At 49.0% G+C, this 27,750-nt stretch overlaps 15 protein-coding genes across 16 annotated transcripts; 6 read left to right on the forward strand and 9 right to left on the reverse strand.

Moving 5' to 3' along the window:
• On the reverse strand, window positions 1-614 carry PPTG_14053 (hypothetical protein). Its single transcript, XM_008911011.1, has one exon. It carries the CDS (start codon window positions 544-546, stop codon window positions 151-153), a length of 396 nt encoding a protein of 131 aa, XP_008909259.1. The 5' UTR covers window positions 547-614; the 3' UTR covers window positions 1-150.
• A 290-nt stretch (window positions 615-904) lies between these two features.
• On the reverse strand, window positions 905-1,249 carry PPTG_14054 (hypothetical protein; the record flags this gene model as incomplete). The annotated part of the gene is made up of 1 exon (XM_008911012.1): window positions 905-1,249. The coding sequence occupies one exon, from the start codon at window positions 1,247-1,249 to the stop codon at window positions 905-907; it is 345 nt and encodes a 114-aa protein (XP_008909260.1).
• Window positions 1,250-2,136: 887 nt separating this feature from the next.
• On the reverse strand, window positions 2,137-2,304 carry PPTG_14055 (hypothetical protein; the record flags this gene model as incomplete). Its single annotated transcript, XM_008911013.1, has 1 exon — window positions 2,137-2,304. One exon carries the CDS (start codon window positions 2,302-2,304, stop codon window positions 2,137-2,139), a length of 168 nt encoding a protein of 55 aa, XP_008909261.1.
• A 194-nt stretch (window positions 2,305-2,498) lies between these two features.
• Window positions 2,499-4,757, reverse strand: PPTG_14056 (hypothetical protein; the record flags this gene model as incomplete). Its single annotated transcript, XM_008911014.1, has 1 exon — window positions 2,499-4,757. The coding sequence occupies one exon, from the start codon at window positions 4,755-4,757 to the stop codon at window positions 2,499-2,501; it is 2,259 nt and encodes a 752-aa protein (XP_008909262.1).
• Window positions 4,328-6,126, forward strand: PPTG_14057 (hypothetical protein; the record flags this gene model as incomplete). The annotated part of the gene is made up of 3 exons (XM_008911015.1): window positions 4,328-4,996; window positions 5,066-5,142; window positions 5,219-6,126. Exon 3 carries the CDS (start codon window positions 5,332-5,334, stop codon window positions 6,124-6,126), a length of 795 nt encoding a protein of 264 aa, XP_008909263.1. The 5' UTR covers window positions 4,328-4,996; window positions 5,066-5,142; window positions 5,219-5,331.
• A 318-nt stretch (window positions 6,127-6,444) lies between these two features.
• Window positions 6,445-7,225, forward strand: PPTG_14058 (hypothetical protein). Its single transcript, XM_008911016.1, has one exon. The coding sequence runs from the start codon at window positions 6,470-6,472 to the stop codon at window positions 7,076-7,078; it is 609 nt and encodes a 202-aa protein (XP_008909264.1). The 5' UTR covers window positions 6,445-6,469; the 3' UTR covers window positions 7,079-7,225.
• Window positions 7,209-11,241, reverse strand: PPTG_14059 (hypothetical protein). The gene is made up of 6 exons (XM_008911017.1): window positions 10,948-11,241; window positions 10,706-10,878; window positions 10,156-10,641; window positions 9,912-10,083; window positions 9,402-9,847; window positions 7,209-9,328 (listed from the first exon to the last, which is right to left on the reverse strand). Exons 1-6 carry the CDS (start codon window positions 10,995-10,997, stop codon window positions 7,281-7,283), a joined length of 3,375 nt encoding a protein of 1,124 aa, XP_008909265.1. The 5' UTR covers window positions 10,998-11,241; the 3' UTR covers window positions 7,209-7,280.
• A 376-nt stretch (window positions 11,242-11,617) lies between these two features.
• Window positions 11,618-12,077, forward strand: PPTG_23493 (hypothetical protein). Its single transcript, XM_008911018.1, has one exon. It carries the CDS (start codon window positions 11,688-11,690, stop codon window positions 11,946-11,948), a length of 261 nt encoding a protein of 86 aa, XP_008909266.1. The 5' UTR covers window positions 11,618-11,687; the 3' UTR covers window positions 11,949-12,077.
• Window positions 12,078-15,906: 3,829 nt separating this feature from the next.
• PPTG_14060 (hypothetical protein) lies at window positions 15,907-17,477 on the forward strand (the record flags this gene model as incomplete). Its single annotated transcript, XM_008911019.1, has 1 exon — window positions 15,907-17,477. The coding sequence occupies one exon, from the start codon at window positions 15,907-15,909 to the stop codon at window positions 17,383-17,385; it is 1,479 nt and encodes a 492-aa protein (XP_008909267.1). The 3' UTR covers window positions 17,386-17,477.
• Window positions 17,478-17,935: 458 nt separating this feature from the next.
• PPTG_23494 (hypothetical protein) lies at window positions 17,936-18,256 on the reverse strand (the record flags this gene model as incomplete). Its single annotated transcript, XM_008911020.1, has 1 exon — window positions 17,936-18,256. The coding sequence occupies exon 1, from the start codon at window positions 18,128-18,130 to the stop codon at window positions 17,936-17,938; it is 195 nt and encodes a 64-aa protein (XP_008909268.1). The 5' UTR covers window positions 18,131-18,256.
• A 423-nt stretch (window positions 18,257-18,679) lies between these two features.
• Window positions 18,680-19,171, reverse strand: PPTG_14061 (hypothetical protein; the record flags this gene model as incomplete). The annotated part of the gene is made up of 1 exon (XM_008911021.1): window positions 18,680-19,171. The coding sequence occupies one exon, from the start codon at window positions 19,169-19,171 to the stop codon at window positions 18,680-18,682; it is 492 nt and encodes a 163-aa protein (XP_008909269.1).
• Window positions 19,172-19,371: 200 nt separating this feature from the next.
• PPTG_14062 (hypothetical protein) lies at window positions 19,372-19,938 on the reverse strand (the record flags this gene model as incomplete). Its single annotated transcript, XM_008911022.1, has 1 exon — window positions 19,372-19,938. The coding sequence occupies one exon, from the start codon at window positions 19,936-19,938 to the stop codon at window positions 19,372-19,374; it is 567 nt and encodes a 188-aa protein (XP_008909270.1).
• Window positions 19,939-21,182: 1,244 nt separating this feature from the next.
• PPTG_14063 (hypothetical protein) lies at window positions 21,183-22,043 on the forward strand (the record flags this gene model as incomplete). The annotated part of the gene is made up of 1 exon (XM_008911023.1): window positions 21,183-22,043. One exon carries the CDS (start codon window positions 21,183-21,185, stop codon window positions 22,041-22,043), a length of 861 nt encoding a protein of 286 aa, XP_008909271.1.
• Window positions 21,978-24,320, reverse strand: PPTG_14064 (hypothetical protein). Its single transcript, XM_008911024.1, has one exon. It carries the CDS (start codon window positions 24,305-24,307, stop codon window positions 22,232-22,234), a length of 2,076 nt encoding a protein of 691 aa, XP_008909272.1. The 5' UTR covers window positions 24,308-24,320; the 3' UTR covers window positions 21,978-22,231.
• Window positions 24,321-24,456: 136 nt separating this feature from the next.
• On the forward strand, window positions 24,457-27,384 carry PPTG_14065. Of its 2 annotated transcripts, XM_008911026.1 has the most exons (4): window positions 24,457-24,542; window positions 24,695-26,162; window positions 26,228-26,301; window positions 26,359-27,384. In XM_008911026.1, the coding sequence occupies exons 2-4, from the start codon at window positions 24,708-24,710 to the stop codon at window positions 27,113-27,115; spliced, it is 2,286 nt and encodes a 761-aa protein (XP_008909274.1). In that variant the 5' UTR covers window positions 24,457-24,542; window positions 24,695-24,707; the 3' UTR covers window positions 27,116-27,384. The 2 variants fall into 2 exon arrangements, with proteins under 2 accessions (XP_008909274.1, XP_008909273.1); XM_008911025.1 differs by having other exon boundaries at window positions 24,457-26,162.
• Window positions 27,385-27,750: the final 366 nt, after the last annotated feature.

Genomic DNA, 27,750 nt, shown 5'->3' on the forward strand with positions numbered 1-27,750 from the left:
ACCTTCCAGTTGGAATGACAAACATTGGTCATCAGCAGTGTCCCAGTCCAGCAGAACTTTTAGACTATTGCTTTAACTGTAAGATCTCGTTAGGTGTCGAATGAAAAGAGCTCAATTCAAAGATGTCCAATTCTACGCACGACACAACATCTAGTGCTTGTGGGTGTACTGGCCCACAGCCTCTTTAGCCTTGTCCAAGAAAGACTCGTCCTCTTTCTTCTTGTGCGAATCGCCGTGGCCTGTGTACTTCTCCACAGCATCTTTCGCCTTGTCAAGGAAAGATTCGTCTTCCTTCTTCTTGTGTGAATCTCCGTGGCCAGTGACCTTACTCACAGCATCCTTGGCCTTGTCCAAAATGGACTCGTCTTCGTGGTGCTTCTTCTTGATAAACCCGTGGTCCTCCGCGTAGTCCCTGGCGGCATGCTTCATGTACATCTTCTCGGCCTCGTGCTTCATGTGGTGCAGCTTGGACTCGTCCTTGTGCGAGTCTCCGTGGCCCGTGTACTTCTCCGCCGCCTCTTTCGCCTTGTTCAGCATCGAGTCCATCGATGAGGAAATTCTGTAGTCCAAAGTGCTTGTTGCTCGGCAAGATCGAAAGTGAGATGAAAGTATCCGCTACCATTAAACAAGACACCCATACCGAGCGAGCGCTGCGTATCTGACAGCCCCTCGGTACGAGAAATCAGCCACGTGCCGATCTCAGTTCGGCTGGATCTTCCGAAGGTTCACGCCACCTGAATATTGCCACCATATCCATGCAAATAATCAACAGCTATACCACCTCGGTATAGTTTGAAGGTTACCTGCTGCTGGCAAGATTCGGATGGAGTTAAGACATGAAACAATATCCTGTTGGTTCAAAGTACATGTTTTGAATAGGCTGTTAACCCGTAACTGTCTTGTTCTAGTGTTTCTTGGAGAGAAATCCCTTGGCCTTGCCGAACAGATCGTCCATCTGATTGTCTTTCTTGTGTTCGGTGTGCTGGGCCTTGGGCTGTCCCTGCTTGGCAAGGAAGTCTTCAGCGGCTTCCACGGCCTTGTCGACTGTCGACTTGTCCTTCGCGACGTACCCAGGTTGGTGTTTCTCGGTCTCTCGCTTGGCCACACGCTTCTGCGCGAACTCGGAAGCCTTCTCTTTGGCGTGGTACTTCTCAGCGGCGTCCATGGCCTTGTTGAAGATCGAGTCGCTCTTCTTGCTCTTGTCCTTGTGGCTGGAATCGCCGCCAGAGAATTTGTTGAGGAAGTCCATGCTGGTCAATCGATTAAGCGCTTCAAGGCGAAAGGAGAAATGAAAGCGGCGTAATATACAGCAATAGCGAGTGGCAAATCCAGATGGATGCGTCTGAGTGGATACTTCGACCGACTAAGCCACATCGGATGGCTACATGCATCCCATGCCTAGCAACTTCAAGAAACTCAATCACTGCTAACATGTAGTCTACATTGTAGAACAGCAAAGACTTCGTTCAAAGGTTGTTACGTGGACAGAGTATTGCCGTAACACACTTACTGCATCGGCTCGCCTCGGTAGCGGAAGTTGTTGGGGTTGAGCTGCAGCCTTCGCGCGGTTGTCCAAAGCCCACTTGGGCATGGCACTAGTCGCTCTGGTGCTGCCCTGTTTGCTCGACGTGTGGCTTGCTGACTTACCCGGCCTTTGCCGCTTGAATGTTGTCGCCCACCACTTGCGGCCTTGACACCTTCGCCAATCGAGCGCTGGAGCCCCCCTTCGATCCCGAGCCTCCGCTTTTAGGCCCAGCGGCGGCGGCCGCCTTTGCCCATTATCTTGTTCTTGTTCTGATCCTCGGCTTAACTGAGGCGCAAGCTGCTACAAACGTCGCTAAATAATAGAGATGGGAGCGCATGTTCCCAGCTTCTGCTTGCGTTGGCTAACCGTTGCCAAGGACGTCGTTGGCCATGAGAAAAGGTTTGAATTTCAAGGTATTTACAGCAATTCAAAGAAATGGTTAACGAAAGTTGATTGGGGAGTCTTACAGCCATAGTGGCAAGCTTCTTACTTGACAACGAGCCACTGTGCTTTACCGCTCTTGTATTTCTCGTTTCTTAATCATCAGCAGTAAGGTCACAGCAACAAAATTCGTGCATCTGGTTGTATCCGCAACCGGCGAAGTGCGTAGTTTATCCGTGCGCGCGTGACGAGTAGTAGGCCGAGTTATTGGGGTTCATCTGGTTCGAGCGGTTGTCAGCGGCCGCTTTGGAGCTTCCCGAGCTCCCGCCCTTCGATCCAGATCGTCCACTCGAGCCTCCGCCCTTAGATCCACTTCCGCCGCCGCTGCCTTTGCCCATGATCTTGGTTCTTGTTCTTGGTCCTCGATTCAGCTGGCAAATTCAAGTCTGTGGTGCCACGACGACCCCAACACTAGAGAATTCATTCGTGCTTGGTCCCAGGTTGAACGACGACATGCAAGGTTCTTTTTGCTTCGGCTATCGGTTGTCTTTGTGGCAAGAAATCTGTTTCGGTGAGAGGGGGCTTCTAACCATCAGTAGTTCATGATGCATACCTCGCGAGTCACGCGTCTTGCTGCATATCTGAAGATTAAACGCACCAACCGATTCTCCAGACGTTTGCTCTTGCCAGAATGAACAATACTAATGAACGCAAGTTTGCGTGTCGACGACAATTCCTCAGGTGGTAGCTGCTCTCCATCATGCGCTGAAAAGCTCCTCGCAAAGCGCGTGTAGAAGTCTCCTTCGATATAGAGTTTCAAGTACTCGAGAGTTGTGTTCGTGTCCAGCATCCGCACAAACGTCTCGATCATAGCTTCATAGTCAGCAACTGCGACGTCAATATCTTGAATACGTAATTTTCCGATACATAGTTTACAAATATGCCGTGCAGCTTCTCGATCAGGGTCACTAAGCACTTTTGCAAATTCCTTTAAGCTCGATGGGCTCACTCGGAAGTGCTCAATAGAGAGAGCCTTGATCTGACAATACCCCACGTCATATCCATGTGTGAAGGCAAACATATCGTGCACCTGAGCACCATTAAGCTCCAGGCTCTTAAGATTGGGACACGAGCGGAGGATAGCGCCTAGACCTTGTTCTCGCAGTAAATTGGTATGGAGAACGAGGTTAACCAGGTCGTGACCGACGAGCTGAAAGAACTGGGTAAATACTTTGTCTGTTGAACTCTTCGCCACTTGCGTGACAAGCTTTAGATCTGTAATCCCTGTCCAATTGTATGAATTTAAGTCGGATAGATAGCGGTCGTGTGCAGCGTCTGGATCCACCCAGCACTTGCCGTACCCTGGAACGAGAATTTCCACCCATTCTTCAGTACTGCTGGCATCCATTAGAGCAAAATCTGCGTCGTGTTCAAGCACCACTGAGGCCAGCCCCCACTCGTTTTGGCCGCAAAGCGGTTCTAGAAACACCATTGTGTCTTTCTTTAATCGCACCATTTCTTCAGCCTTGCTGGTTTCCCACTCAGGTTGATTGTTTTCTTCATCCTTTCTGGACTGTTTGATACGTTGGCTAACCTCATGATCAGCCCACAGAGGGTCAAGTAGTTCTTGTGCAGGTTTGCATGAGTTCACAATGGTAGCGATGGCTGCAACGTCATCAGCGAGAAGCTCTGGCTCGGTGATAACCAACTTCTTCACTGACGATCTCTCGTTATTTGGTGTAAATAGAGCATAAGCTAACCACTTCCACTTGAGTGCACGAGGCCCCCGTGTGTCTTGAGCAAATACAGACTCCAGAACAAGTTCTCTCACACTTGATGCTCCACGTAATGCTGAGCACAGCGCTGCGAACCGCCGATCGTCAATATCCACGTCATTCACCACAACCGCCTCCACTCTACTCAATCGCTCCTCATTTTTATCGTACGGTTCCTTTGCCATCCTCGACGAAAACAGTCTAGTTCTAGGTCCTCCGCCCGAAACAGCCAGAAAACACTCTGCTAGTGGCTGTCGCGAGCACTCGCTTGAAGAGAAGAAGTCTGTCCACTTTAACGGTAACTGCAGACACGATACCTTGGCTCCTAGCATCACCAGCTCCTCCAATGCTCTTGCTACCGACTCCTTCAACTCGATTTCCCTTAAATTTAACTGCACAGCTTCAAACACGAAAGGCCAAAGGCAACCGCCACCGTGTTCGTTGTCCTGATTATCATTGTGATGATCATCTGGTGCATTTTCCTTCTTCTTTTTGTTCACTTGATCACGTGTTGGCATCACTTGTTTGAGTACTCGTTGCACACTTTCAAGATATTGTTGAGGACTCACTAAACTAATATATTGGGGTGCGAAATGGAGACAGAAGGGAATGGCTGTGTCCGAAACAAGTGTCCCTAATTTCTTCTCGGCGATCTTCTCGAGTTCTTCCTTCGCCAGCAAGAAATCTTCACTCAAAGTAGCCTCTCCATCCCAACCCAACAGAGCTTTACATATTGTCTCGGGCCACGGCATCGACCGGCTATTGTGATCGTCCAGTACGAAGATGACCCGGAGACTGTCAAAGTTGTTGAAGCTGCCATCCACGCCACACTTTTCACGTAAAATATCACAGAATATCGGCCGATCCGCTGCTGCCACAACTGACAATAAAATCAGAGATTCCCGGATCTTCCGCAGCAGTTCAGAGCTGGCGTCGCGCTGGAGCTTTGGCAACGTCACCAACAACCAATCGTCGTCTTGATAGTCACTAGGAGCAGCATGCTGCGGTGAATTGCTTAGCTGCAGACGTCCACGCAGCCACTTGCACCACGGGAAGAGCACCCGCCACGAGTCCATTGAGGAGATCTAGGAATGAAGAAAGATACCGAAGAATCAGGAATATGGCGCCAAGTGATATGATTGGGTTTTGGAGTGGGAACTTTGATCAATTATAAGAGCCCCCTACGTAAAGCGTTAACGAACCCGCCAGTGAAATTGATAATAGAAGCTGGAGATGTATTGCAAAGTGAACTTTACGTTTGCGACGGAAGCGACGAATTTATGTAGATATGCATACAGTGCAGCCACTTAGAAATGTACGGACTTGGTCATCATCATTGAGATTGATAAGAGGGTCTCTAACTATGCACGTTAAGCGAGTAAAGCCACAAACCCAGCGGCACCAACGACAATCAATGGTTGAGAAGAAGATCAACACTCAATCGTAGTAAATCCCGTTCATGTACATCTCTGTATTTGTGCTCCATGTTTGTTATATATCTGCCATACTTACTGCCAGTAAGTTACTGTACCGCCAGACAGATCTCGAAGAGCGAACCATCTCCAAGCCATCTCTGATCCCGGTGCCGCCGCTCAACAAATCTCTCCGAATCTCGCTTTATCTGCGGTTCATTCCCCAACTTGACAAGTCATGAAGACCGCTTTCGTCACTGCCGCATCGCTTGCTTTAGCATTGGCATCCAGTCCTGTAGACGCATCTGAAAATGTTCACCGCAAACTTATTCTCGGTGGCTCGGTCGTCAAGGCTAAAGCCAAGACATACACAGTTGGTCTCCGGAGCTCCGAGGACGGCGAGAGTTTCTGCGGTGGATCTCTTGTCAGCCCCACGCATGTGCTCACTTCTTCTCAGTGCGCCCCTAAAAACATCCGCTGGGCGTCAATTGGGTCTCATTACCTCAGCGGAACCAAAGATGGAGAACAGATTAAGGTTGCGGCGGTCATGAATCACCCTAATTTCTCGGTAAATGTCGACTTTAGCGCCGATTTCGCGCTCTTAGAGTTGGAAACAGTGAGTTCGTTCAAGCCTGTGAAGCTCGCTGCAGCCGACGATTCCGACTTCAAGGCTGGAGCGACAGCGACAACGATCGGATGGGGGTTAACGGGTGAGAACGGCGTCATGTCCAAGGAGCTCCGCAGCGTCGACTTACCTTTCATTAGTGACAAGGAGTGCCAACAAGTGGCTGCAATTGACAGCACGATGGTGTGTGTAGACGGCGTGATCAGCGAGGGCGCCTGCGCCGGGGACACTGGAGGACCGCTTGTCGTGGAATCTGCTAACGGTGGCAACGATGTACTCGTTGGTGTTGTGAGCTGGAGCAAAGATAATGCCTGCGGACAAGGACCCTTTTACCCTGGTGTCTACTCTCGAGTGTCACGCGCTCGTAGCTGGATTGATCCTATCATCGGTAGTTCGTGCTTCGACTAAAGCGAGAATGAACGACTTCAGTAACATCATACTTCTTGCTTCGCACAGTGTCATTATTGATGTGAGACGTCAACGAAGCACATGTAGAAACTAGTATTCGCTGGCAAAGCTAGTAGACAAATCACAGATCTTACAGTTAAAGCAATAGTCTAAAAGTTCTCAACTGGACTGGGACACTGCTGATGACCAATGTTTGTCATTCCAACTGGAAGGTAGCAAGTTGAAATGGAAATACTGCGACCATGCGAATAGATCTCACAGCCTTGTCTCGATAGACTGTCTCAACGAGCTTTCGAGTTGATCTCGGCACTTCACAACCGAATTCGACTCCAAGGCGCCAAAGATGGAAGCTATCCGCGAGATGATGGGCAAGAACAAGGACAAGGGACACAAGTCCAAGGAAAACGACGACCGCTCCAACACTGGACCAAACATGAGCTCGGCATACCGTTCGTCGGATGCTAGTGGCGAACCTGACGTTGGGACCAAGAGTTATTCGCGTGACACGGGTGTCTCGCGAGATGATTGGGATGATCGTCAGCAAAATGACCCTGATGCGTCGACGTCCTATTCGTCGCGCTCGGGAGGAGCCAGCGGTTACTCAAGCGGATCGAGTGGCAGTACGACTGGGTTTGGCGGCGAGAGAAGCGTGACAGGGCATTCTGGAGACTCGAGCCTTGACAAGTTTAGCTACTCGAGCATGGGCGGGGGGCAAGACGATGACGACAGCTATCGTCGCCGTGTTTCCAAGGAGCACTCGGGCCGTAAGGGCAATGATGACGACGATGAAGGTGGAAACTATTCCAGCTATTCGGGAGACATGGGCGGAGGTGTTCACGGATCTCGTGGAATGCATGGAAGCGCGAGTCACGCTGGCCGCTCCAGTGGTATGGACATATCCGGTGGCAACCAGAGCTACGGAAGCTACGCATCGGGTGACAACTACGACTAAAGCTGCGACCAGTTTTTTTGATGTCGCCTTTGAACGAAGCGTGAAAAAGAGACGAGGAGACTGTCGAAAACGTTGTTGCAAGTATGCTAGTCCTTTAAGGATCTCCCTGAACGGGAAAAATATTTTGAAACCAGGATGCGATTGAAATTAGTATTGTATTTTGTTCTACACTCACATGGCAGGCTCTATCCACTTACCACTCTTATGATGCAACGACGATCTCTTCCATAAGCGTCAGGTTTCTGGCAATGCCCTCAGCGCCACTAACCAGACAGTTGAGCAAGAGCAGCTCCTCCATTGTTACTCGCTTGAATCGGTGGCCTTCCATAAGCCACTCGACATAAGCAGATTTCATCTGAGCTGCGATGTCACTCGTCGTAAAGTCCTCGACATTCAGCACGTCGTGGTTGCGTCGAATGGGCGAAGTGACCAGCGACGAAGCCCGCTTCGTGTAACCAGACCCTCTCCTCGGAGTGTTCTGTGCCGAGGACACCGTACTCAACACTCGACCTTCTTGCGACTTCGTGTCGAACATACTAGCCGTAATTTTCGTCATGTCCGCACTGTTGGAAGACGTGACGCTACAGCTCGCACGAGCCGCACGAGAACCAACATGACTATCTTCCTGAATACTTGTCAGTTGTTGCTTCAACGTCGTTGCCTTAGGTTTACGACGATGGTACACTTCCACTTCCAGCTTCAGACCATCTTCTAAAGCTGCCATGAACTCCTCGAAAGACACTTTGCCACTGCAATCTTTGTCCACGATCTCCATGAAATCCGCGACGTATTTGGTGATATCCTCTTGTTTGACTGCACCCGATTGAGCGAAAATGGTTTCCAGCATAACTGCGACTTCATCGGCATCGATCTCCCCACTGCAGTCCTTATCCGCGACACGGAAAGCCTCCTTCATCTGCATGAAAATGGCTGTTTGATCGGGATCCGAGTACAGGAAAGACTCACCGAACAGCATCTGCAACGTGTTGAAGGTATCGTCAACAGCAGACAACAACTGGTTGCTCGCTTCTTGCCATCTCGTGTGCGTTGTCCGGCCTCCATTTGTATCAAACACGCGAGCACTCTCAGTCCCCATATCGCGGATATCAACCGAGTTGGACTGCGTCAGGTTCTGCTTCACTCGGTAGTTGTACCAGCGTACCAGCTTGAACAACAAGTTGTTGTTGTTCAGCAAGCGCGTGGTACTGTCGAACACAGCCTCGTACTTCTGTTTGGAGAACGCTGGACGCCACATTTGCGGCTCAGCTTCAGCTTCTTTAAGCAGCGCCTGCTGCTCCACCAGCTGAGCTGGAATCTGCACTTGTAGGATATCACGAACCTCCTCCATAGTCTCATCACTCATTTGTCCGGAGCTTGAAAGGTGATGGCCGAATAAAATACCGAAGACTTTTTGCTGCAACTTGAGCGTCTGTTGGATGTTCTTGCGAAGTAAACTTGTGGCACTTTCAGGGCACATTGCCATTTCTAGCACAATGAACAGCACCAAACCGACCGAAGTCTGTGCCAGACTGGAATATGAACTGATAGCGATCGTCGAAGAGCTGTCAGAACCGTTAGCGTAGCATACATCGGATTGGCGAAGGAGAACTCCAGCAGCGATGAAAGCTGAGACCACACCAGCGTACGAACTGTAACCCTCGACAAACTTGACGTACATGGACAACGTGACCCAAATGAAGAGCAGTAGGTCAGATAGGAACACATTCAGAAACTCCGGATTGCAAATCTGGGAAATGAAAAACTGGAAAACCGAGGGAACGACACTTCCAGCCACGACACCACCCACACGATTCACTGTGACGCTGAAGGAGCCTCCAATGTGATTGCCCATGACGTATGCAACAGCACTCGGAGTGGTGGAACTGAAGCCGTAGATATACACCGCCAGGAAGATACCCATGATGATAGCGACGGATACTCGGGCAGCTTCAAGAATTCGAGCTCGGGTGTATCGGTGAACTACGAAAAAGTCTTTGATTGCCTGTGCGATAAACGAACGAGCACGGCGACCACCGTGGAAATCCTTTTTGTTGTGTGTGTCTTGGTACTCGATCAGAGTGCTGCAGAACGAGTTGAGCGAGAATAGAAACAAGTTTAGCGGGACGTTGCCTTCGACGTCTTTCGGCTTGACCTTGTGCGATTGTAACAAACGGATCTGAGCTTCGCGGTAGTGACGCAGAGTGTTTTCCATTTGTCGTTTCAATGTCTCAATCGCCTGAAGATTGAGCTCTGTGCACCAACAACAATGTTAGTTCACGAATCCCCAAATCTTAGAAACAATTTATCGGGAAATAATGCTTACGTTCAGATGATGAGTGAATTTCTCCCGAAATTTCGTGAAGGAGATCTCCGGATCGCATCTGGATGACGTAGATTTCACGCTGGAGAACCTTCATGTACATGAAGTGCAAGTGGTCGTACTGTTCGAGCTGCATGGCGTTGTTGAGGGATCGGAGGTCCGCAATCAGCGAGCCAATAAGTCGCACATATCCCTTGGTCATCGAGCGGTTAAACTTGAAAAAGAGGTGGAAACCAAAGAGTTGCTCCCACCACACATCTTCCAGTAAAGCGTTCATGCGACGATGACGCGCCGCAGCAACGTCAAATTTGCGCTGAAGCTTCAGCTTCAGGAAATTCATGTGATCCACATTCTTGTTTTTGAAACAGTACGAATCCACAATGACATTCAGCAGATCCAATACATCCCCCGACGCTTTCTTGGTTTCCTCGCGCAGTTTGGCTATCGCACTGTCAAATTTACGCGAATGGTTAAAAAATTATTCATTCAAATGCGAAAATTACAGAAACTTACAAAATTGGATACGGGATAAACATGATCAGCAGCGAAATCAGCGTTCCGACAAAACCCACCAGGAAATACATCGCCAGGTTATTCAGGATGTTGCTCGTCTCGAAGTAATTATCGCCCGTTTCCTTCAACTTGCTGGAATCCAGCGGATCGGTGGGGTTGATAATTGTCAATGCTATAAATTACCAAATCAGCGTTAGAAACATCGTTAGAAATGGTAAGCAAAAATAGTATCTCGATAACTTACTGAAATAGAGATTATTGGCCAGTGCGAACTTCTTGGTGTTGCTCTCCAAAGGTAACAGTAGAACAGCGACCGTGAAGATCACCATCCATGGTAGAACAGCGTAGAAGTTGTGCGAGTTGACGTAGTACTGGGATCCTCCGAAGGACACGGTTTTTGATATGCTGACATAGCCTTCGTACGAGCCATCGAAAGTGTGTACATCCACGAACGAGAAGAGCAGGAGATTGTACACCAGCGCCATACCGACACCGTAAAATGCTTGGCAAACCTGAGTCAGCGTCGCTCCGACGTTCTTTCCAGCGGAGAAGATAACAGCCACAGCACAATAACTGAGACCGCCCAGATAATACCAATCCGGGAAGAAGAACCACTTTTTGTCGTGTTCAATCGAAGGATCGTAGTTTGGATCACGCGTCTGAATGAACGAGGCAATGATCACACCGCAGGCAACGCGAAGCGACAACTCAGCGTTGAAGCGAAATTCGGCTTTAATGAGAAAGTTTTTAGTCAACAGGTGCGTAGGGTCGTAGTGTTAACAAAGAGCACTTACAAGAGAGCATGTCCGACTTGATCGACTTCTTTTGGTCCTTGTCCATGTCGATACGTAGATTGGCCCCTTTGTCGTTAAAATCCTCGCTGCCGATGGTTCCCGTGCGGAGTCGTACATTCGGAGGACTGGGCATCTCGCTGTAGCCCTCATCATTCAACGGGACCATGGTGATACTGGCGAATGAGACAGCATTTTCATGAGACCTCATTGAATTTGACACCACAAAGCCAAGCACTACTTACTCTTTCTCGCCCGTGGAGATGTTGAGCTGGCGTTTGTTTATTTCGGCCATGGTTGCAGTCAGCACTGAGATGACACGGTCCCGCTGTGCCAAACTACCAGGGATTATTGTGATGCCTTGCCACCTCCACACAAAATCCGAAAGTGTTGAGGCCCCAAAGAGCTGGACGAGTGAGTGTAGCGGCGAGATTGAGAGCAAATCTGCCAACGTCTTTGGCCGCCTCTCTCTGACTCGAGCCGGCACTTGAAATCTGCACAAGAAATGCGACGGAAGAGGACGCAAGCCTTGCTGACTCTTGTGATCTCCTCGCTGCCACTCAATCAAGCTCTTTACACATGGTGTGAGTCGCACATGTGCCCTACACGCGTCCAGATGGACAAGACGCACCAAAGTCGACCGGCTGGCTACAAATGTATTTTCACGTCAAGATTCTCGAATTTTGAGAGCTGAACAACGGAAACCAAAAGATGTCACGTTGACGCTCGCCATGCACTTACATTGCATATGCTTGCGTTTCAGACTCGTCTTCACTTTCATTGAGACGGACCGATAATTCAGTGTGGAATTGACAACGCATGTACACCTCCTGATTACCTTTTCGTGCAATTGTGACAGGATTTTAGTCGAAAGCAGTCCACTTTGAGCTCTCTTGTCGCTCTAACTCGAAAATGACTTTGAAAAGAAGGTAATTCAAGTGTCGCTGACTTGTCTATCGTAGTGCTGTTCACATGTAAAACCGTTATGGCCCGCTTAAAGAGCTGGACGCCGACATCTGCCCTAGTGATCCGAATCTTCAGCTTGCGCACCACCACCGTGTCGCAGAGCCTACGTGGTCCTACTTCTACAGTCGAAAGCTGCTTGCTCTCCATTTCGTTCATTACGAGCTTCGACTCTATCCACAGTCCAACAATCCAGGATTATCCTGCACCAGCGAATATCCTGGATTATGAGCAACTGAAGGAGTTGCTAGACGTGCTGAATAATGTTGGTGCTAGTGCGTGATATCCCTTCGACGTTCGGCGTGCCATGCCGTATATGATGGAGTACATTTTTTCGCAGTATCGAAATGGACAAACTGAAGTAGTGACGATTAGAAATTGTGCAATTGCGCCACGTTGGTATTACTACCACGCAAGTATTTTCAATATGGTAGCTGTACAGCTACGGTGTTGTCGAGTGAACGAGCCACAATTGGTGCTCGATGGATGTGGGAGAAGTGCAACAAGACTGCATACTGTACATTCAATATGCAGCAAAACCAAATTTGAATTTGGATTGCTGCTTTTGAGCGCACGTTGCATTGTTTATACTTCGAGTACAAGTGCTGTATCAGAAGAGACTGAAAAACGTGATGGCGCTAAAGAAATTCTTCATCTTTTGCCAGCACATGCTCTACGAGCTAATAATACAAATTTTGCCCTCGACAAGTATTCTGACAACGATACTATCATGGACACTAAGATTTTCAAAATTCTATGGGTATTTATGTCCAGAGTTCTTACCAGGATCGCAGACCCTCAAATATCCTGTTTAAAATAGTAATTGGATACGCTTGTAATATCGAAAAAGTACGTATCTTATTGTGAGCAAGATAATTCGACGGAATCTGTGGAATCTTATCCCACACTGTGAATGTTGGCCCAGTCAGCCAAGAACAACATCCGTGCAACAACACTATGAAGACATTCGTACAACATAATTTACGGACTGTTGTGTTTTACTTTGCCTTGGAGTATTTGAGAGCCTTATGCTTTTGGAGGACGTGAGAGCTAACACGATACATGTAGCTTTTACAGACGTTTTGGTAGGAATCTTTTGTATGTTCGATCGCGCTTAGTGGAACATACAGCCGCGGCTGGAGCAATACTCGTACATTATCGGCCATTTGCAACCGAAGTTGTATTTCTGTGATTTATGGATTTTGATTGGCTATAATAGATGGTCCGTATTGTACCACGCATAAAATTGGGGTGCCGTTTCCAACCTTCTTTGCAAGCACCGTAGCATAACGGCCGACTTTGCAACCGTAGCATACCAGTAGCAAGTCAGCCCCCAGCATAGTAAAATTAAGATAGGGTTGCAAACGCAGGGGTGCAAATCGCCTAGTAAAGCCAAATCAAGGTTGTAAACGTATTTAATCACAACAGAAATCGCCGTCCATGGCTCAAAGCACACGGCGCTACACTACGTACAGGAAGGCGAAGGTCGTGCTGCTAGAAAACTACAAGGATCACAGTGCCTAGGGCTAGAGCTGTGTCCGGTGTCGTGTCCACGAGCTGTGGGACCGCGGTACTGCAGGGTGAGGACACGAACGCTGCACGCAGCTCTAAATTAAAGCCACGGACATGACATCGTACAGACCCATTTGTCAAGGAAGAGATGCTCACGCTGGTGCAAGGCCGCTGACGCGACGCCGTGCAAATTTCTGGCCAAGGTAGGTAGCCCATGACGCCAGCCATAGCTCCGAACATGTAGATGCCGTCGGGTGTAGCTTCGAGCAAGACGGTAAAGCTCGTGGGCAGAGCTGTGGTTTCCAGTGTTTTCTTGTGAGGAGATTCACTTCAAACTACATTTACTGATATATGTAGGGCCGTCGGAGTCTTCGTGGAAACGCTATTCCACGGGCAGACTCCCACAGCAACCAAACCGACCTTGTTGATGAGCGTGAATGCAGTTATAAGTGCCATCAATGTTACTGTACTTATATAACACCAAGTCGACGATATCAGCTCCAGTTCCGTCAATATCAAGCTACTCTTGTTGTCACGACTTTGGGTGTCATGCAATGCACTTAGTCTAAGCAAAACAAGGCGCCGAGCTATATATAGCCAATCAAACAGCCCCATTTGATTATTAACCTATCCGAGCTACGTTGCAAACCAAGTAGCACAATCGCCCAATATTTATACAGTACCAACTCTTGTACATAACTGCAGTGTAGCTTACGAAAACACAAAGAAGTAAATAATGACCCGTGCATGCAGGTGCATGACCTAGTGGTCACATCGGCCCAGCGGTTATTCTACGAGTTCTTCGACCTTGAGCCGCATTCTTGCTGTATTCTTCCTCTGTGTGCCGCCCTTATAACTACCGAGTGGATCATCGAGGTGGGCCGACGGGTATTACGTGCAGCCATATGTTCTGTTTGATCGGCAGACGCCAGGTCATGGTGCATTCACGCACGCACGACGACGACTCACTAGCAGGAGTTGACGACGATGGATACCTCCTGTTTGGGATGGCTTGCTGATGGCGTGCCGTGCTTGCCGTGTTCGCGGTATCAGCATCTCGATCGGAGGTGTAAACTACACGAACCGCAATGTTGGATATGCTAGTTATAATAAACGTGATATATCCAGAGCTTCTCGGGCAACGCACGGCATTAGTTGGATGAAGTATGAACCGGTGTCTGCAGTTTACACTGGCGTTCATACCAGGCATTTCGAAGTGTAAATTTTATAAATAATTCAAGGTCTTATCGATAAAATACGATGTTATTGCGAATTTCTGAGCATTACGGCTGCGAGTCAGTTGCACTCAAAATGACAGTTACATCCGAAAAAAGGCGGCTTAGACTAATTATCCGCTTACACGTTCAACTCCCATAAATGATGCTCTATCATTTAATATGGTTGAATATCGTGTTATTGCCGACACACAAAAGTTTATTTCGCCCTCAGTAAAGACGCCTGGGCCAATCACATCCCCACTTCTGACTTTTAGCAAATGAGGAGGACCTTTTTAGCCAATTAAATCCATTAGGGGTAGGTTTAGAAGCGGCCGACACCTGACCAACGCAAAATGTCGGCAGACGCTCCGAAATATGCAACCCGGGCATAGTGTGGTCAAGTAAGACGGGATATTTCTCGCATGCCGAGTCTGCTGCCGACATCTATCTAGGTTTTTGTATTCCTCGGGTGTGCAGGCAAAATTCCTTTTAGTATGGCGCTTCCTCATGCATGGTGAATTTAACCAAGATTCTGAAGAAATTGCCGCTCCATCACTTTGAAGTGATGGAGACAGTGATGGAGACACGATGTGAAGGTAAGACCAGCATGTCTAGATCGAAGGTCGACAAATTACCGAGAAAGAGGATCAACAAGAGTGAAGTTTTACCGTAATAAGCATTAATATTTCAAATATCTCTTGGGGCATTGCGCTAGTGCTGTTGGTTATGGCGAGCATGGACCACACTGCAGCGCTCTGAACGTGACCGTCGCCGCGGTTTCCGTCCCACCTCACCTGTCCGTGCGGCGCTGCTGTCGCTCTCCACCTTGGGCTCGGCCGCCAACGTTGCTTTGACCAGCTTGCCCGCGCCGCCACCACTTGTCCTGCTGCGGCTTGACGCCTCCCTGCTTGCCGCTCTAGCCGCTGCTGCAGCCACCGTCGTCGCTGGCGCAGTCCTGTTGGTCGGCGCCGCCTCACGCCGGTGCTGTGCGTCGTCCACAGCCAGCCCCTCGTCTTCTACGCTGCAGCTTCGGTGGCACTACTTGTGAGGAGGAGCCATCCTCCCCTCCTCTGCGGCCGCCACTTCATGACATGCGTCGCTCCCGCTCTGCCTCTTGTGATCCTGTCTGGCGGATGCTTGACTGCTGTGCGGAGCTTGTTGCAGGGAGACCATTGTAGCTAGTCTTCTAGCGCTTCCAATATTCTAACTGAATGGTACGACCACTTACTCAATAGTACGACCGCTGTCTGAATAGTGCGACCGCTCGTACGCATCGAAGTAATAAGGGTAGCAGATAACAGATTAGTTCGACCGCTTACAGATTAGTTCGACCGGTTATACGATGGGTTACGCTTAGGTTATGGGGACGAGATTTGTGGTCACAGCGCAATCGCCTCTCTACCGCATAGACCCCGCTACAATGAGTGAAAAGGCGACCAATCGAGCCCACAAAGACGTCTCCGAAGTCGATATCATCAAAGCTCTGAAGACGTGGCAATGCAATCGCGAGCAATGGGGCCTACGGAAGCTTCGAGGAAGCTTGGTTACCCGAAGGGGACTTTGATCGGATGGAGAGACCAGTACTCAGACCGCACTCTAAGCAAGGACCCTGCTCCACTTCGACCATCCAACCGCTTGCGAGCACCAGGTGGTGGGCGGAAGCGCAAGACTCTGGATTGTGAAGGTTCCGTTCGTGAATACTACGCGAAATCTCTTCGACAAGACGGACGGGTCAGAAACGCAGATATTCTGGCATATTGCCGCACCAAGAAGGAGTTCACCGGTAAAGTCAAGTCAAATGGTGCACAGGCCGTTTGGGTAAGCCGTTTCATAGCGCACACTAAGATTACAGCTGCTGGCATCTCAGATGCTGACGCTCAGCCTCCTGCTGCAACCGCTTTCGCGCCCAACGAAGCCCCCGACGATACCCCCCCCAAGTCTTCCACTACAGCAGCCATTGCGTCTGATGCCAACGCGCTCGATTACAGCCTGGACGACGCCCCAGATGATGGCCCAGATGACGCCCGTGACGACGCCCATGACGACGGGCCTGACAACGGCCCAGATGACCCGGGCGAGGCCCCCATCGATACTCCCCAGTCTCCCGCGGCAGCGGCCATTGCGTCTGACGTCGCACCCGACGACGATGCTCATGACGGCATCCTGAATGACACTCCACACGACGGTCGTAGGCGTCCATCATCTGCACCCGACCATGACGCACCGATGGCCACCACTCCAAAGAGCGATAATTTAGCGCTGCAACCCAGGAAGCGTTATACTCTTCGTGATCGTGGTACGTCCGCTAAATTCCTCTTCCGGTATCCAAACGAAGAGAGATCAAGCTCTCCGTCACGTATCACGGTTGGTGTTTATCCAGCCGACCTTTTCTCTGTTGAGCCGTGCCAGCCATTAATAGCTTCGGTGGTTGATTTTGTGATTTACAAGCGCATTGCTCGAGGAAAAGGTTTTGTATATCCATTTGGCAGCTCACTGTTTGTTCAGATAGAGCACGTGGACCAGTCAACTAAATCATTCTCTGCTGTCAAGGAGTTGGTGGACAAAGTAGAATGGGATTGTTATCCTGTTGTGTTTATACCTGTTGCAGCGGTGGAGCACTGGAGCCTCCTAATAGTGGAGCATCCCCTCTCTGATCGAGTACAGTGCTATCACGTCGACTCAGTGGCAGCGAAGCACCAGTCGGAGTATGTTTTTGATGTGGCCAAGCTCTTCATGGAAGAGATCAGTGGTCATTCTGCAGTGATGGAGGGATTAGCGTTGACGATGCAACCTGAACAGCGAAACTACTACAATTGTGGTGTGTACATGTTGTACTGCATGAATAAGATTGCCCAACATATCGTTGAAAACTCACCCAAGACTCTGATGAACGATATTCGCAAGTTGACGAGCAAGTGTACAGCCTCTAAGGCTGATAAGTTTCGAGCCTCAATGCGTGGGGAGTTCCAGAAGAGATTGCAATGTGCTTGACGAACGCCAAGCTTAGGACGTCAAGCTTAGGAAGTAATGCAGTTTGGAAGACAGCATGCATTAAATTGTCAATCAAGCACTGCTTCTCATGACACTCTTTCTTCATCTCGCCATGTGTAGCTACGTCTGTACGGCGGAGGGTCCCACCACCCTCCGGCGGCGAAGAGCCCGCCTCCCCCCGCCTACAGCAGTCCCTTCACTCACGCGCTGCTCCCGTGTCTCCGTCGCTCTGCGCTGGCGGCGAGGAGCCCGCCTTCATGCGTCCGCAGTCACCCCTTCTTTACGTGGAAATGACAAGTGTTTTTTTTTGCCAATCATCCTTAATTACATTTTTGTCCAATCACCTGGGCTGTCGGCCGTGGCGTGATAGATGATCAAAAATGGCTATTTTTCGATTTCCCGTTTTGGTTGATAGGGAATCAGTAAAGACCTTAATATTTTCGGTCTTAGTTAATATTTAATACGAGCATCTTGAATGATATTTTCAAAGTGGTTTAAAAAGAGAGGTAATGAGCTGCTGCTTCTTGTGCATGAGCTTGTTCTTGTTATATTAGAACAAGTTAGGCTGCACTCGCGCAAAGAAATCACTGACAGCTTCGCTATTTGCACTAGCCCCTTCTCCGTGCAACCACACTCGCTTCAAGTCATGACGCACTTTGAAAGCGCTAAGCCATCCAGCAGTAAACGAAATCTCTTTTCCCGTCACATCGCGCTCGTTTAACGCCTCGTATAGCTGGCGGGTCATTGTCTGGATGAGCTCGTCCGATCTGGGTACATGGTTGGCTTGATTATCATTGCTGGCGACTCATGGAAGCGTCGGAGAATGTTTAATATCGTTGCTTGAACGAGGGCCTTATCTAGCCCAAACTTGACACTGCACCACTCCGCTAGCTGATTCTGAGACATCTTCGGCTCTCGCTTGTGCTTGTCATACATTTGTAGTTTTTCCCCATCGGTGAGGTTGCCCGTGCGGACAACACGAGGCTTCGACGGAATGTTTGATGTGTAGCTATCCTAGACTGGTTCCCCCGTTATCTGGACCACCATTTTTTTCCTATAAAATGATATTTGTACTCAATCTAATAAATGATAGCCGCTGAAGAGTCTCCGCTGCTAGTCATTTGTGGGAGTTGAGCTTGTACTACCTCCGTGCGGAAAATAATGAGCATTTCCAATCAAATTACATCCTGTTCAAAATTTATACCTTGCAAAGTTTTTGAATTTTGAATCTCCCGCCCAATCTTCCCGCTGGACCTCTCCCCCCCAGTTTCAAACCGGAGCGGCAATGAGCAGATCAGAAGCGACCGACGAAGAGCGCCAAGCTGTGTGGGAGATGCTGCTTCTTCACAGCAATGGAGGGGTGCTGAGGCACGGGGCCAAACGAGGTGCCTATCTCGTGTTCGATGGCTGCCCCCACATTCTTTGCCACTGTGTGCATGCACTTCTTCAAGGTCTTGGAAGAAACGGGCGGCCATTTGCTCATCGAGCGTGTGAGCTCGTTGTCTACCTCAGTGATGGGCAGATTGCGCTCGACGATCCATTGCAACCACAGGAAGCGATGGTTCGTCTCCTGCGACACGAAGCCAAAACTCTCGAGCCCGCCACCACCAGTTGTCGCAGCGTACGTCTCCTCGTAGTGTGGGTGCTTGGTAGCGATGTGAGACATCAAGTTGGAATAGCAGCTGCCGATCTGCTGCTTTCTCGAGATACTGCACTCCTTGCACTTGTAGCTCCCTGCACCGAGATCCTCGTAGAAGAACGCACAAATTTCCTTGCTTTCGACCATCTTGGGGTTTTGAAAGTGAGCTCACTAAAGCATAACACGCAGGCAAAATGGGTGGTTGCAAACGGTGAGTGCAACGAATCGTGTTTTACTGTAATATATTGTATTACATATTACTGTGCCAATACTGAATTGCACTGGTTTAGCATAAAACCCGTAATAAATAATTGACCTCTCACAATGCAATTACTACTGCGCGGATATTATTTTTTCCAGGGCCTGCTTGCTACGCCTCGACAATGTTCGCGGTGAATCCGCATGGTAGACGAAAGACGTCTCGTCCATGTTGTAGACCACTTCAGTGCATACAAGTCCGTCATGCAACGCATGTTGGCACGCCCGTCGGCGACGGTTGCTGTGTCGACCGACGCAGCTTCTCCCTGCTTGCGCTGGTAACGGATGCCGTGGCGCTTTTTAAAACGATGCAGCCAGCCTTTGGAAAAACCCGGCCGTTTGTCAGCCGGTAAGCTCTTGTAGTGCTCCTCGACGAACAACTTAGACCGATACAGTAGGGCGTGGTCTGTCAGCGTCTTCATCGCCATCTCCATTTTGTCGAACTCGTGAATGAGCGCGCGATCCAGCGAGTCAATGACGGGGTCCACCGACTTTTTGTAGTTGTAGGTGTCCTTGGGTAGCTTTACCAACTTGGCTTCGTTGCGCAGGATATTGTAAAGAGACCATTCTGAAGGCGGTCGAGGCAAGTCAAACGCTCTTGCTGCCCACTCCACCAGAGCGTGCATGTCGGGGCGAGAACCTCGAGCTCTCGCCATTTTGCATATCTCGATCTTCTGCCCAATTGTGAGGCGGACGCACGTGCGCTTGGCCTCTTATCTGTTCTTTGGTTGCGAGGGCATGGTGAAATTAGTAAATGGCGGCACCTTAGTACGTGTAGGTAGGCGCTGCAATACATTATGTTCATCCTGAGCCTTTCATTTGCTCCTGTAATGCAGCAACTTGCACATGCATGGCATTTCCTGCGAGATGACCAATTCCCGCCAAATTTAAATTAATTCAGTTCGCGTCCTGTCTAGTGCTGCCCATCTCTCTTCGCGTCTGACCACTGACTGCACGAGGAATATCAACAACTGCAGTTGTGGATTTGCCGGGGAAATCTGTAGAATAGTTTCTGCACAGACCAGTGTAGTAGCAAAAACCAAAAATTATCACTTTTTTCTGAGTAGGTTGGATTTTGCACAAAACCGGTGGAGAGGCCCAAAATATGTATTTTTCATTCGTGTCTAATAAGTACAGAACTACATTACTGTGGTACATGTAAAAATCGTAAATTGTAGAGGGAATCCTAAGTCAACCCCACTGTATAACTTCCAGGTTTAGTGCAAGCGGCAACCAAAAGAATTCGATTCTTCCGTACTCATATAATTATTGGCAGGTGATCGAGTTGCTTGTGTTTGTGAAGCTTTTAGCAGAAATATCTGGGTCGGTCACGTATGGTGATAAATTTGTTATTTGTCACAATCAGTTTTATTATTATAATACTAGTAGTTCGCTATTTTCAATCCACACCATCGATTCTCCAAACTTGGACAGCTGTCTGAAAAGTCCGGAGAACGAGGTGTGATAAAAGAAACTTATTACTTTTCATTTTACCGTAAACATGCACGTCCCTAGACTAATTGTGCAAAATCGCAGGGATACCCGTAGCCATGCTGAGGCAGGTCATAGCGTCGAGCGTTTCAGTAAGCCATATTAATAAATAGAACTCACGATACCATCATTGAACATACTTACGGTTCGCAGTGTAATACGAGGGTTCTTACTTTCATACGGTAGATTATCCTAGGAATTGAAGCCCTCGTCATTAACTCGTGTACTTTGAAGAACCAGTAATGACTCATTACTAATGAGGACTGTCGAAAGGTACGATTTTCCAGGCGGTTCTCCTTGTGTTGGGGATCATTTTTTGGGATTGGATGTTGTCATTACGCGTACGTGACCTGTTTGAGATCATTACCCGATATTCCCTTCAGACCAAAGACCGAGGTTCGAGCCAACCATGCGTGCACCCTACATTCTACTGGTGCTTGTAGCGAGTTCCCTTGTAAACATCGCAATCGCGACGGGACTGGACTCAGGGACCCCTTCAGTCAACGCTGTTCAGAGCAACAACTACGAGAACAGGTTTCTTAAAGACGGCGGCGCTGCAGAAGGACGTACGAGCGAAAAGAATGAAGAGAGGGCATCTCTGAGTATTGGAAATCATCTGCTCGATAATGCAGCCACGAAACAACTGCTGAACTTTTTTGCTGAGAACAAAGTACCGGTGGATCAAGTTTCGAAGTACATCCTGAACATCCCGTCGAAAATTGAATACAAGGCGTTGAACCAGCACCCGAACTGGAATGCACTTGTCAAATATCAACGAATGACGTGGGAAAAAGCCAAGGGAGAGCGCCCGTATGCGTATTTTGGCTCGGGGGCCCAAACTAAAGAGAAAACGAAAGAGATGATCCTCTCGTGGATTGTGGCGGGTAACTCGGTGGAGGATGTCGGCAAATATCTGGGTGTGTGGAACCTTCCGCACGCTGAGCAGATCGTTCACCAAAACTGGAGAGCGTTCAAGAAGTACGAGAAATGGTTTAAGGAGTACCAAGACGGAATGAAAAAGCTGAAGTACGCGAAGTTCGGCACGGGCTATCAGACTGAAGATAAGACGAAGGAAGTGCTCACGAAGTGGGCAATGGCGGGAACCCCTATTGCGGATGTTCAAAAGACGCTCGGGCTCTCAGGTTTATCGGAGGCACAAATACTGAGCCACGAGAACTCCGCTGCGTTCTTGAAATACTTGGTGTACTACCTTCAGCTTGCTCCCATCAGAGCTCAATTTGCCGCCAACGTTAAATATGCCCACGTTTAATAGCTTCTAGTAGAGATAGATCGATCAAAGTAGTTTCGTAGATCTGTCCCTTCTTAATCTCATCAACCTTTTCGTTGGCCAAACTTGTCCTGCTGTGGTGGAATTCATGCTAAGTCTTAATCCTTGTATGGTACTTCTCTGTCCCACAGGAACATGCAGTAGACACTTAAACACAGGTCTCATACCGGCTACGCATTGACCCTTGTTTGCTGCTTGACAATCTGCCGGATTCTTTGCCTGTTCTTGCTGGGTTTCGCCGAATATAAGGCTTCGCCTGGAGTTGCGGCCCTGATTTCTGCTAAAAGATTCTTCATGATCCCATCGCGAGACCGAAATGAAGAGTCTTCTATTCGCTGTCCCGCACCGGGCAATTCAAATAGATCCAAGAGCGCTATGATCGCACCGATGCCAACGTCTCTCCAATCTGCTGGCGAATATTTGAGGTACAGCCGAGTGCTCGTTGGAGCTGTCCGACGCGGTATCCGTAGTCTGTCTGGTTGAATGCTCTTTGTTGATCCGTTCAAGCTGGAGCAGCGCTTGGCTGGTCCTGTATTGTCTACTGTAGATGACGAAGGCATTACAGTGGAAGTGCGTAAATTTCGACGACCTTCGTTGTAGTTGCACTCGATCGTGTAGACATACGTGAGTCCTGTGGCGCGATACAGAGCCACGCGACTCGATCCTTGGCGCGAAGTGGTAGCATTGCTATTGTCGCGAAGATCATGCTTCGTCATGCCGTCCTTGTCAAATAAACACGCCATGTAGTCGAAAAATGGCGTGTGGAGACCCACAAGTCGTGCGTACAATTGTGTCTGGACTTGACGAGCCATAGCCTTCTCCATCGCTTCATTGTTCACGTTGAGCATGTCTGGGAGATGGTTATTACCGAAGATGAAGCAGCCACGACGATTCGCATGTGCGTGCAGGTCCAGGTAGACCATATTCTCCGACGCTGAGATAGAATCGGCTCCTCCATAGTCTTTAACAAGTTCAAGTAGTAGATTTTTCAAAGCAAATACCGTCGGAGCCAGTTCAGGCTGTGGATCTTCGTACACGCGATTCAGATTGACACCGCGTGTGTCTGTACGATAGAAACCTTGACATACACCGTCGGGGTTCAACATTGGAACAATTTTGAAGACAAAGTTCCTTCGTAATGCAATTGCACTCTCGTCGGTAGGATGGAGAAGTAGTTGGAGTATGCCATCCAGCATAAAATTCGCTGGCGTCTCTGCAGGATGCACTCGTGCAGAGATGACAACCATTTTCTTCTGCTTGGGATCGAAACGAAACGCACTCTTGCATGAAAGACGCTCTGTGCTTTGTTGTGCTTCAAATTTCCGATATGGAGGACCTCGGCTTGAAGCGATGCCGTCACAGGACGATATCGTAACCAGATCGACACGTAAACCTTCCAATGAACGTGTCAAGAGCTCGCGATGATAGTAAACGTTCGATGACATCTTCTCCTTCGCAGAAGGTATCGGTGACTCCACGTCACGTTGTTCTGAATCTGCATATTGTTGGTCTAAGCTTTCGAGTTCCTGTTGCACCCTCGTGTATGTGTACGGGTAGCAGAATGCAAATCTTACCCGTTCTCGAGCAAAATTGAACTTGTAGCTGAATGACAGTCGCATTTTCACCTCCTTCTTCGCGTCCATCGCTTTCAAAGCTGGTTTAACTGAACTATCTTGCGGTCCATTCGCCGCTTGTCTTTCTTCCTCTTGACTAGTTTGCTGTTCCCGGGTCCCTTTCTCATGAATCGACGACTCCTCCACTGGAACTGTGTATTTCTCGAAACTCAGTGGTGTAGGCAAACGTGCCCACCGTTTTTCGTCCTGGAAGACACAGGAAGATGTTGCATTTGCTGCTGTCTCATCCAGCGCTTCAACTGAGCTATACATGATCGTGTAGCCATTTTTGAACAGTCCACGCTGCGGATTCAGATTCACCAGTGTCAAGTGCAGATCTTGGGGTTGTTTGGTAGTTTTGCTGGCTTCGACTACTGTCTGTTCTACCTCGAAGTAGAACCAGGTAGTGTATCCAGTAGAAATGCCAAAAGCTGCGGCGTCTTCGGAAACTTTGACGTCGAACGACCCTGACGGATTCAACTGCACATGAGCCATGTTACCACCGTCGAAACGAGACGAGAAGCGCAAACCGCGCTCGGCAAATTGCCACTCGCTCTTGCCCGGACCTGTCGTCATTACAAGATGCGTAGCGGACGCTTCATCACTTGCGGGAGGGAAGCAGACGCGTGCCATATCGAAGGAAGCAATTTCCTGAAGTGACACCTTTTCAGGGAGTTCAAGTTGACAGAATCAGAAATCTGAATCCATCGACATAATCACCGAGTAATCAGAAATCTGATTCATTTGAGCCACTAAAAGGGGTATTTCAGTATTTGATCAAAATACTGTAGTGTCCCAATTAGAAGCCCAGAAATCCTCATCAGTAAGCGCATCATTTTAGAAAGGGGAAAGCAATCGCCGTGTTCAGGTGCGTCCTTCGCTGGCTCCTTACGCCGACTACAGCGCTTCTTTCGCGAGATCTCTCGGTGTATCTCCTTCCTCTGCGTCTTGCAGTCTAACAACCCCGCTTTTCGCTTCGTAATGCTCCATCTAACGCCTACAATATTGTGCATTTATTAGGCAATTGGATCCTATGGCTTCCACCGGCTTCGCATCGTCCACTAATGGACGCACAGGCTTCAGTCGCAAGCAAGAGCGCAGCAACAGCGGCTCAGGGCACAAACTTGGCACGAAGAAGAAGAAAATGACCATCAAACCCTTCAAAGTCACCCCAAAGCTGCCCGAATCCTTTGAAGAAGACACTTGGACCAAACTGGAGGCTGCTGTACACGCCGTACACGCCAAACAAATGTCTACACTCAGCCGAGAGGAACTCTACCGCTCCGTAGAGGACATGTGCACGTGGAAGATGGCTGCAAGGCTCTATACGAAGCTAGAAGAGACCTGTTCCCTTCACATCAGAGAGAGAGTGGAAGATCTTGGACGATACACTGGGGGAGACATGAATCTGTTCCTAGAGGCAGTACACAGACTCTGGGAAGACCATTGTGAGGACATGCTCGTAATCCGCACCATTTTCCTCTATTTGGACCGCACGTACGTGATGCAGACGCCCCATATCGCGTCCATTTGGGACATGGGCCTCAATTTGGTGCGTGGCAATCTCGTACAACGTCGAGGCTTGGAGACCAAACTCATCGACGCGTTGCTGGAGCTCGTAGAGCACGAACGCAAGGGAGAAGCCATCAACCGCAGTTACCTGTACAATCTGCTACGTATGCTGCTGTCCTTGCACTTGTACCACGCCGACTTCGAGACGCCTTTTTTGATGGCTTCAGAAAGATTTTATCTGCAGGAAGGAGCCGCGACAGTCGAGTCTGTGAGTGTCCCGCAGTTTTTAATGCATGCGGAGAAGAGGCTACATGAGGAGAATGAACGAGTGAATCACTATTTGGATGCATTGACCAAGAAACAGCTCATTTCGGTGGTCGAGAACAAGTTACTGAAGCCTCATGTGGCTACATTGTTGGAGCGCGGGTTCGAAACGCTCATGGAGGAAGGCAGGATTGACGATTTGAAGCGGATGTACTCGCTTTTCGCCAGAGTGGATGCGATCAATGACCTCAAGACGGCATTCTCGAATTATATCCAGAAGAACGTGTCGAAATTAGTGATGGATGACCAGCAGGAGAAGACTTTTGTGGAGAAAATACTCAAGCTGAAGACGGATTTGGACGCCGTGTTAAGCGACTCGTTCCAGTCGAACTCAGACTTTGCGTTCGCTATGAAGTCGGCGATGGAGAATGCGATTAATGTGCGAGCGAACCGACCTGCTGAGCTGGTGGCCAAGTTCGTGGATTCGAAGCTTCGAACGGGCAACAAGGGCGGCTCGGAGGCAGAAGTGGAGAGTCTGCTGGACCGCGTCATGGTCATTTTCCGGTACATCCAAGGCAAGGATGTGTTCGAGGCCTTCTACAAGAAAGACCTTGCTAAACGCTTGCTGGTTGGCAAGAGCGCTTCGTTCGACTTGGAGAAACTCATGCTGTCCAAGCTGAAAACTGAATGCGGTAGCTCCTTTACGAACAAGGTGAGATGTCTATCCTCTATCGGTCTGTAGCCTGTTACTGACAACTCTTAATTAATGTGTTAAAGCTCGAGGGAATGTTCAAGGACATCGATCTTTCTCAAAACGTGATGACGCAGTTCCAGCAACACGCAGCTAGCAGGTACGTTCCCGTCTGAATTACCACGACCTTCGCAACTTAATTATGTAATTTCTGTAGAAACGCGTTGGAAGCTCTGCATGGAAATCGTGGCATTCCAGACATGCAAGTCCAAGTTCTCACGACTGGATTCTGGCCACCATACGCTGCTGTTGAAATCAACCTACCGGCTGCATTGGTTCCTCTGAAGGAGATTTTCGACAAGTTCTACTCGTCCAAGTATCAAGGTCGTCAGCTTCAGTGGCAACACTCTCTGGCCCAGTGTGTGGTGAAGGCTACCTTCCCTTCAGGTAGAAAGGAGTTGGTTGTGTCGCTCTACCAGACTGTGGTGTTGCTGTGCTTTAATGGAGCGGATTCGCTGGGCTTTAAGGAGATTAAGGAGCAAGCACGTATCGAAGATGGAGAGCTGAGACGCACGTTGCAGTCTCTGGCGTGTGGTAAAACGCGTGTACTGCAAAAAGTACCGAAGGGAAGGGAGATCAACGACGACGACACGTTCGTATTCAACACCAACTTCACGAACCAGCTCATCCGCATCAAGATTAACTCGATCCAGATGAAGGAGACCAAGAAGGAGAACGAAGACACCCACGAGCGCGTGTTCAGGGACCGTCAGTACCAGGTGGATGCTGCTATCGTGCGCATCATGAAGGCGCGCAAGAAGCTGTCGCACGCGTTGCTGATGACGGAGATCTTCACGCAGGTTCGATTCCCCGCAAAGGCTGCAGATATCAAGCGTCGTATTGAGAGTCTCATCGACAGAGAGTATCTCGAGCGAGACTCGAACAATGCCCAGATGTACAACTATTTAGCGTGAGCCCAGTTGAAAGTTTCGATAAGTGGCATGGAAAACTTTGCTTTGGAGTGCTGGTGAGCGAGTAGGAAGTAAGCGTAGCAGAGTAATCGCAACGCGTTAAATAAGGGCGAATTGTGCTACAGTCCCCATCCATGTCCTTTAGAGTCTGCAGCTCACTCGACGGGCATATTACTGCAGGCGTGCAGCGGAAGTGAAAAGTAGAAGAGCATAATTAGTGGATACTTCTTCTTAATAAGTACTTTGCCCGTCAGTTATTCTGCCGCCTTCATATCCCTCTTAAATCGGGCTTGATTGGCTTATTCCGTCTTAAAGCAGGCTCACCATACATGTACAACCTCTAAAACCGGCGGAGATGAGGCAATCCCCCATGGAATTAGGGCATAATTAAGGCTGAGAAGGGAATAGAATTAAGCCAGAATAATAGTGGCTTTTGGCAATTTGCTGACCTCCATTTACGGCTATAACCACGCGTATCTCCGCTGATTGGGTCTAACACGCTAGGGAAGAGTCACAATCTTATGCTTTTAAGCATTTAATGTTAATTAAAATTAACATTAAATATGTGCTGATAGCCTTCTATGGATCTAGTTCCACCGAATTAACACTTTACCCACCAAAACAAGTGAAAGGCACTA

This window comes from Phytophthora parasitica, assembly GCF_000247585.1.
Source record: "Phytophthora parasitica INRA-310 unplaced genomic scaffold supercont2.40, whole genome shotgun sequence".
Lineage (NCBI taxonomy): Eukaryota > Oomycota > Peronosporomycetes > Peronosporales > Peronosporaceae > Phytophthora > Phytophthora nicotianae.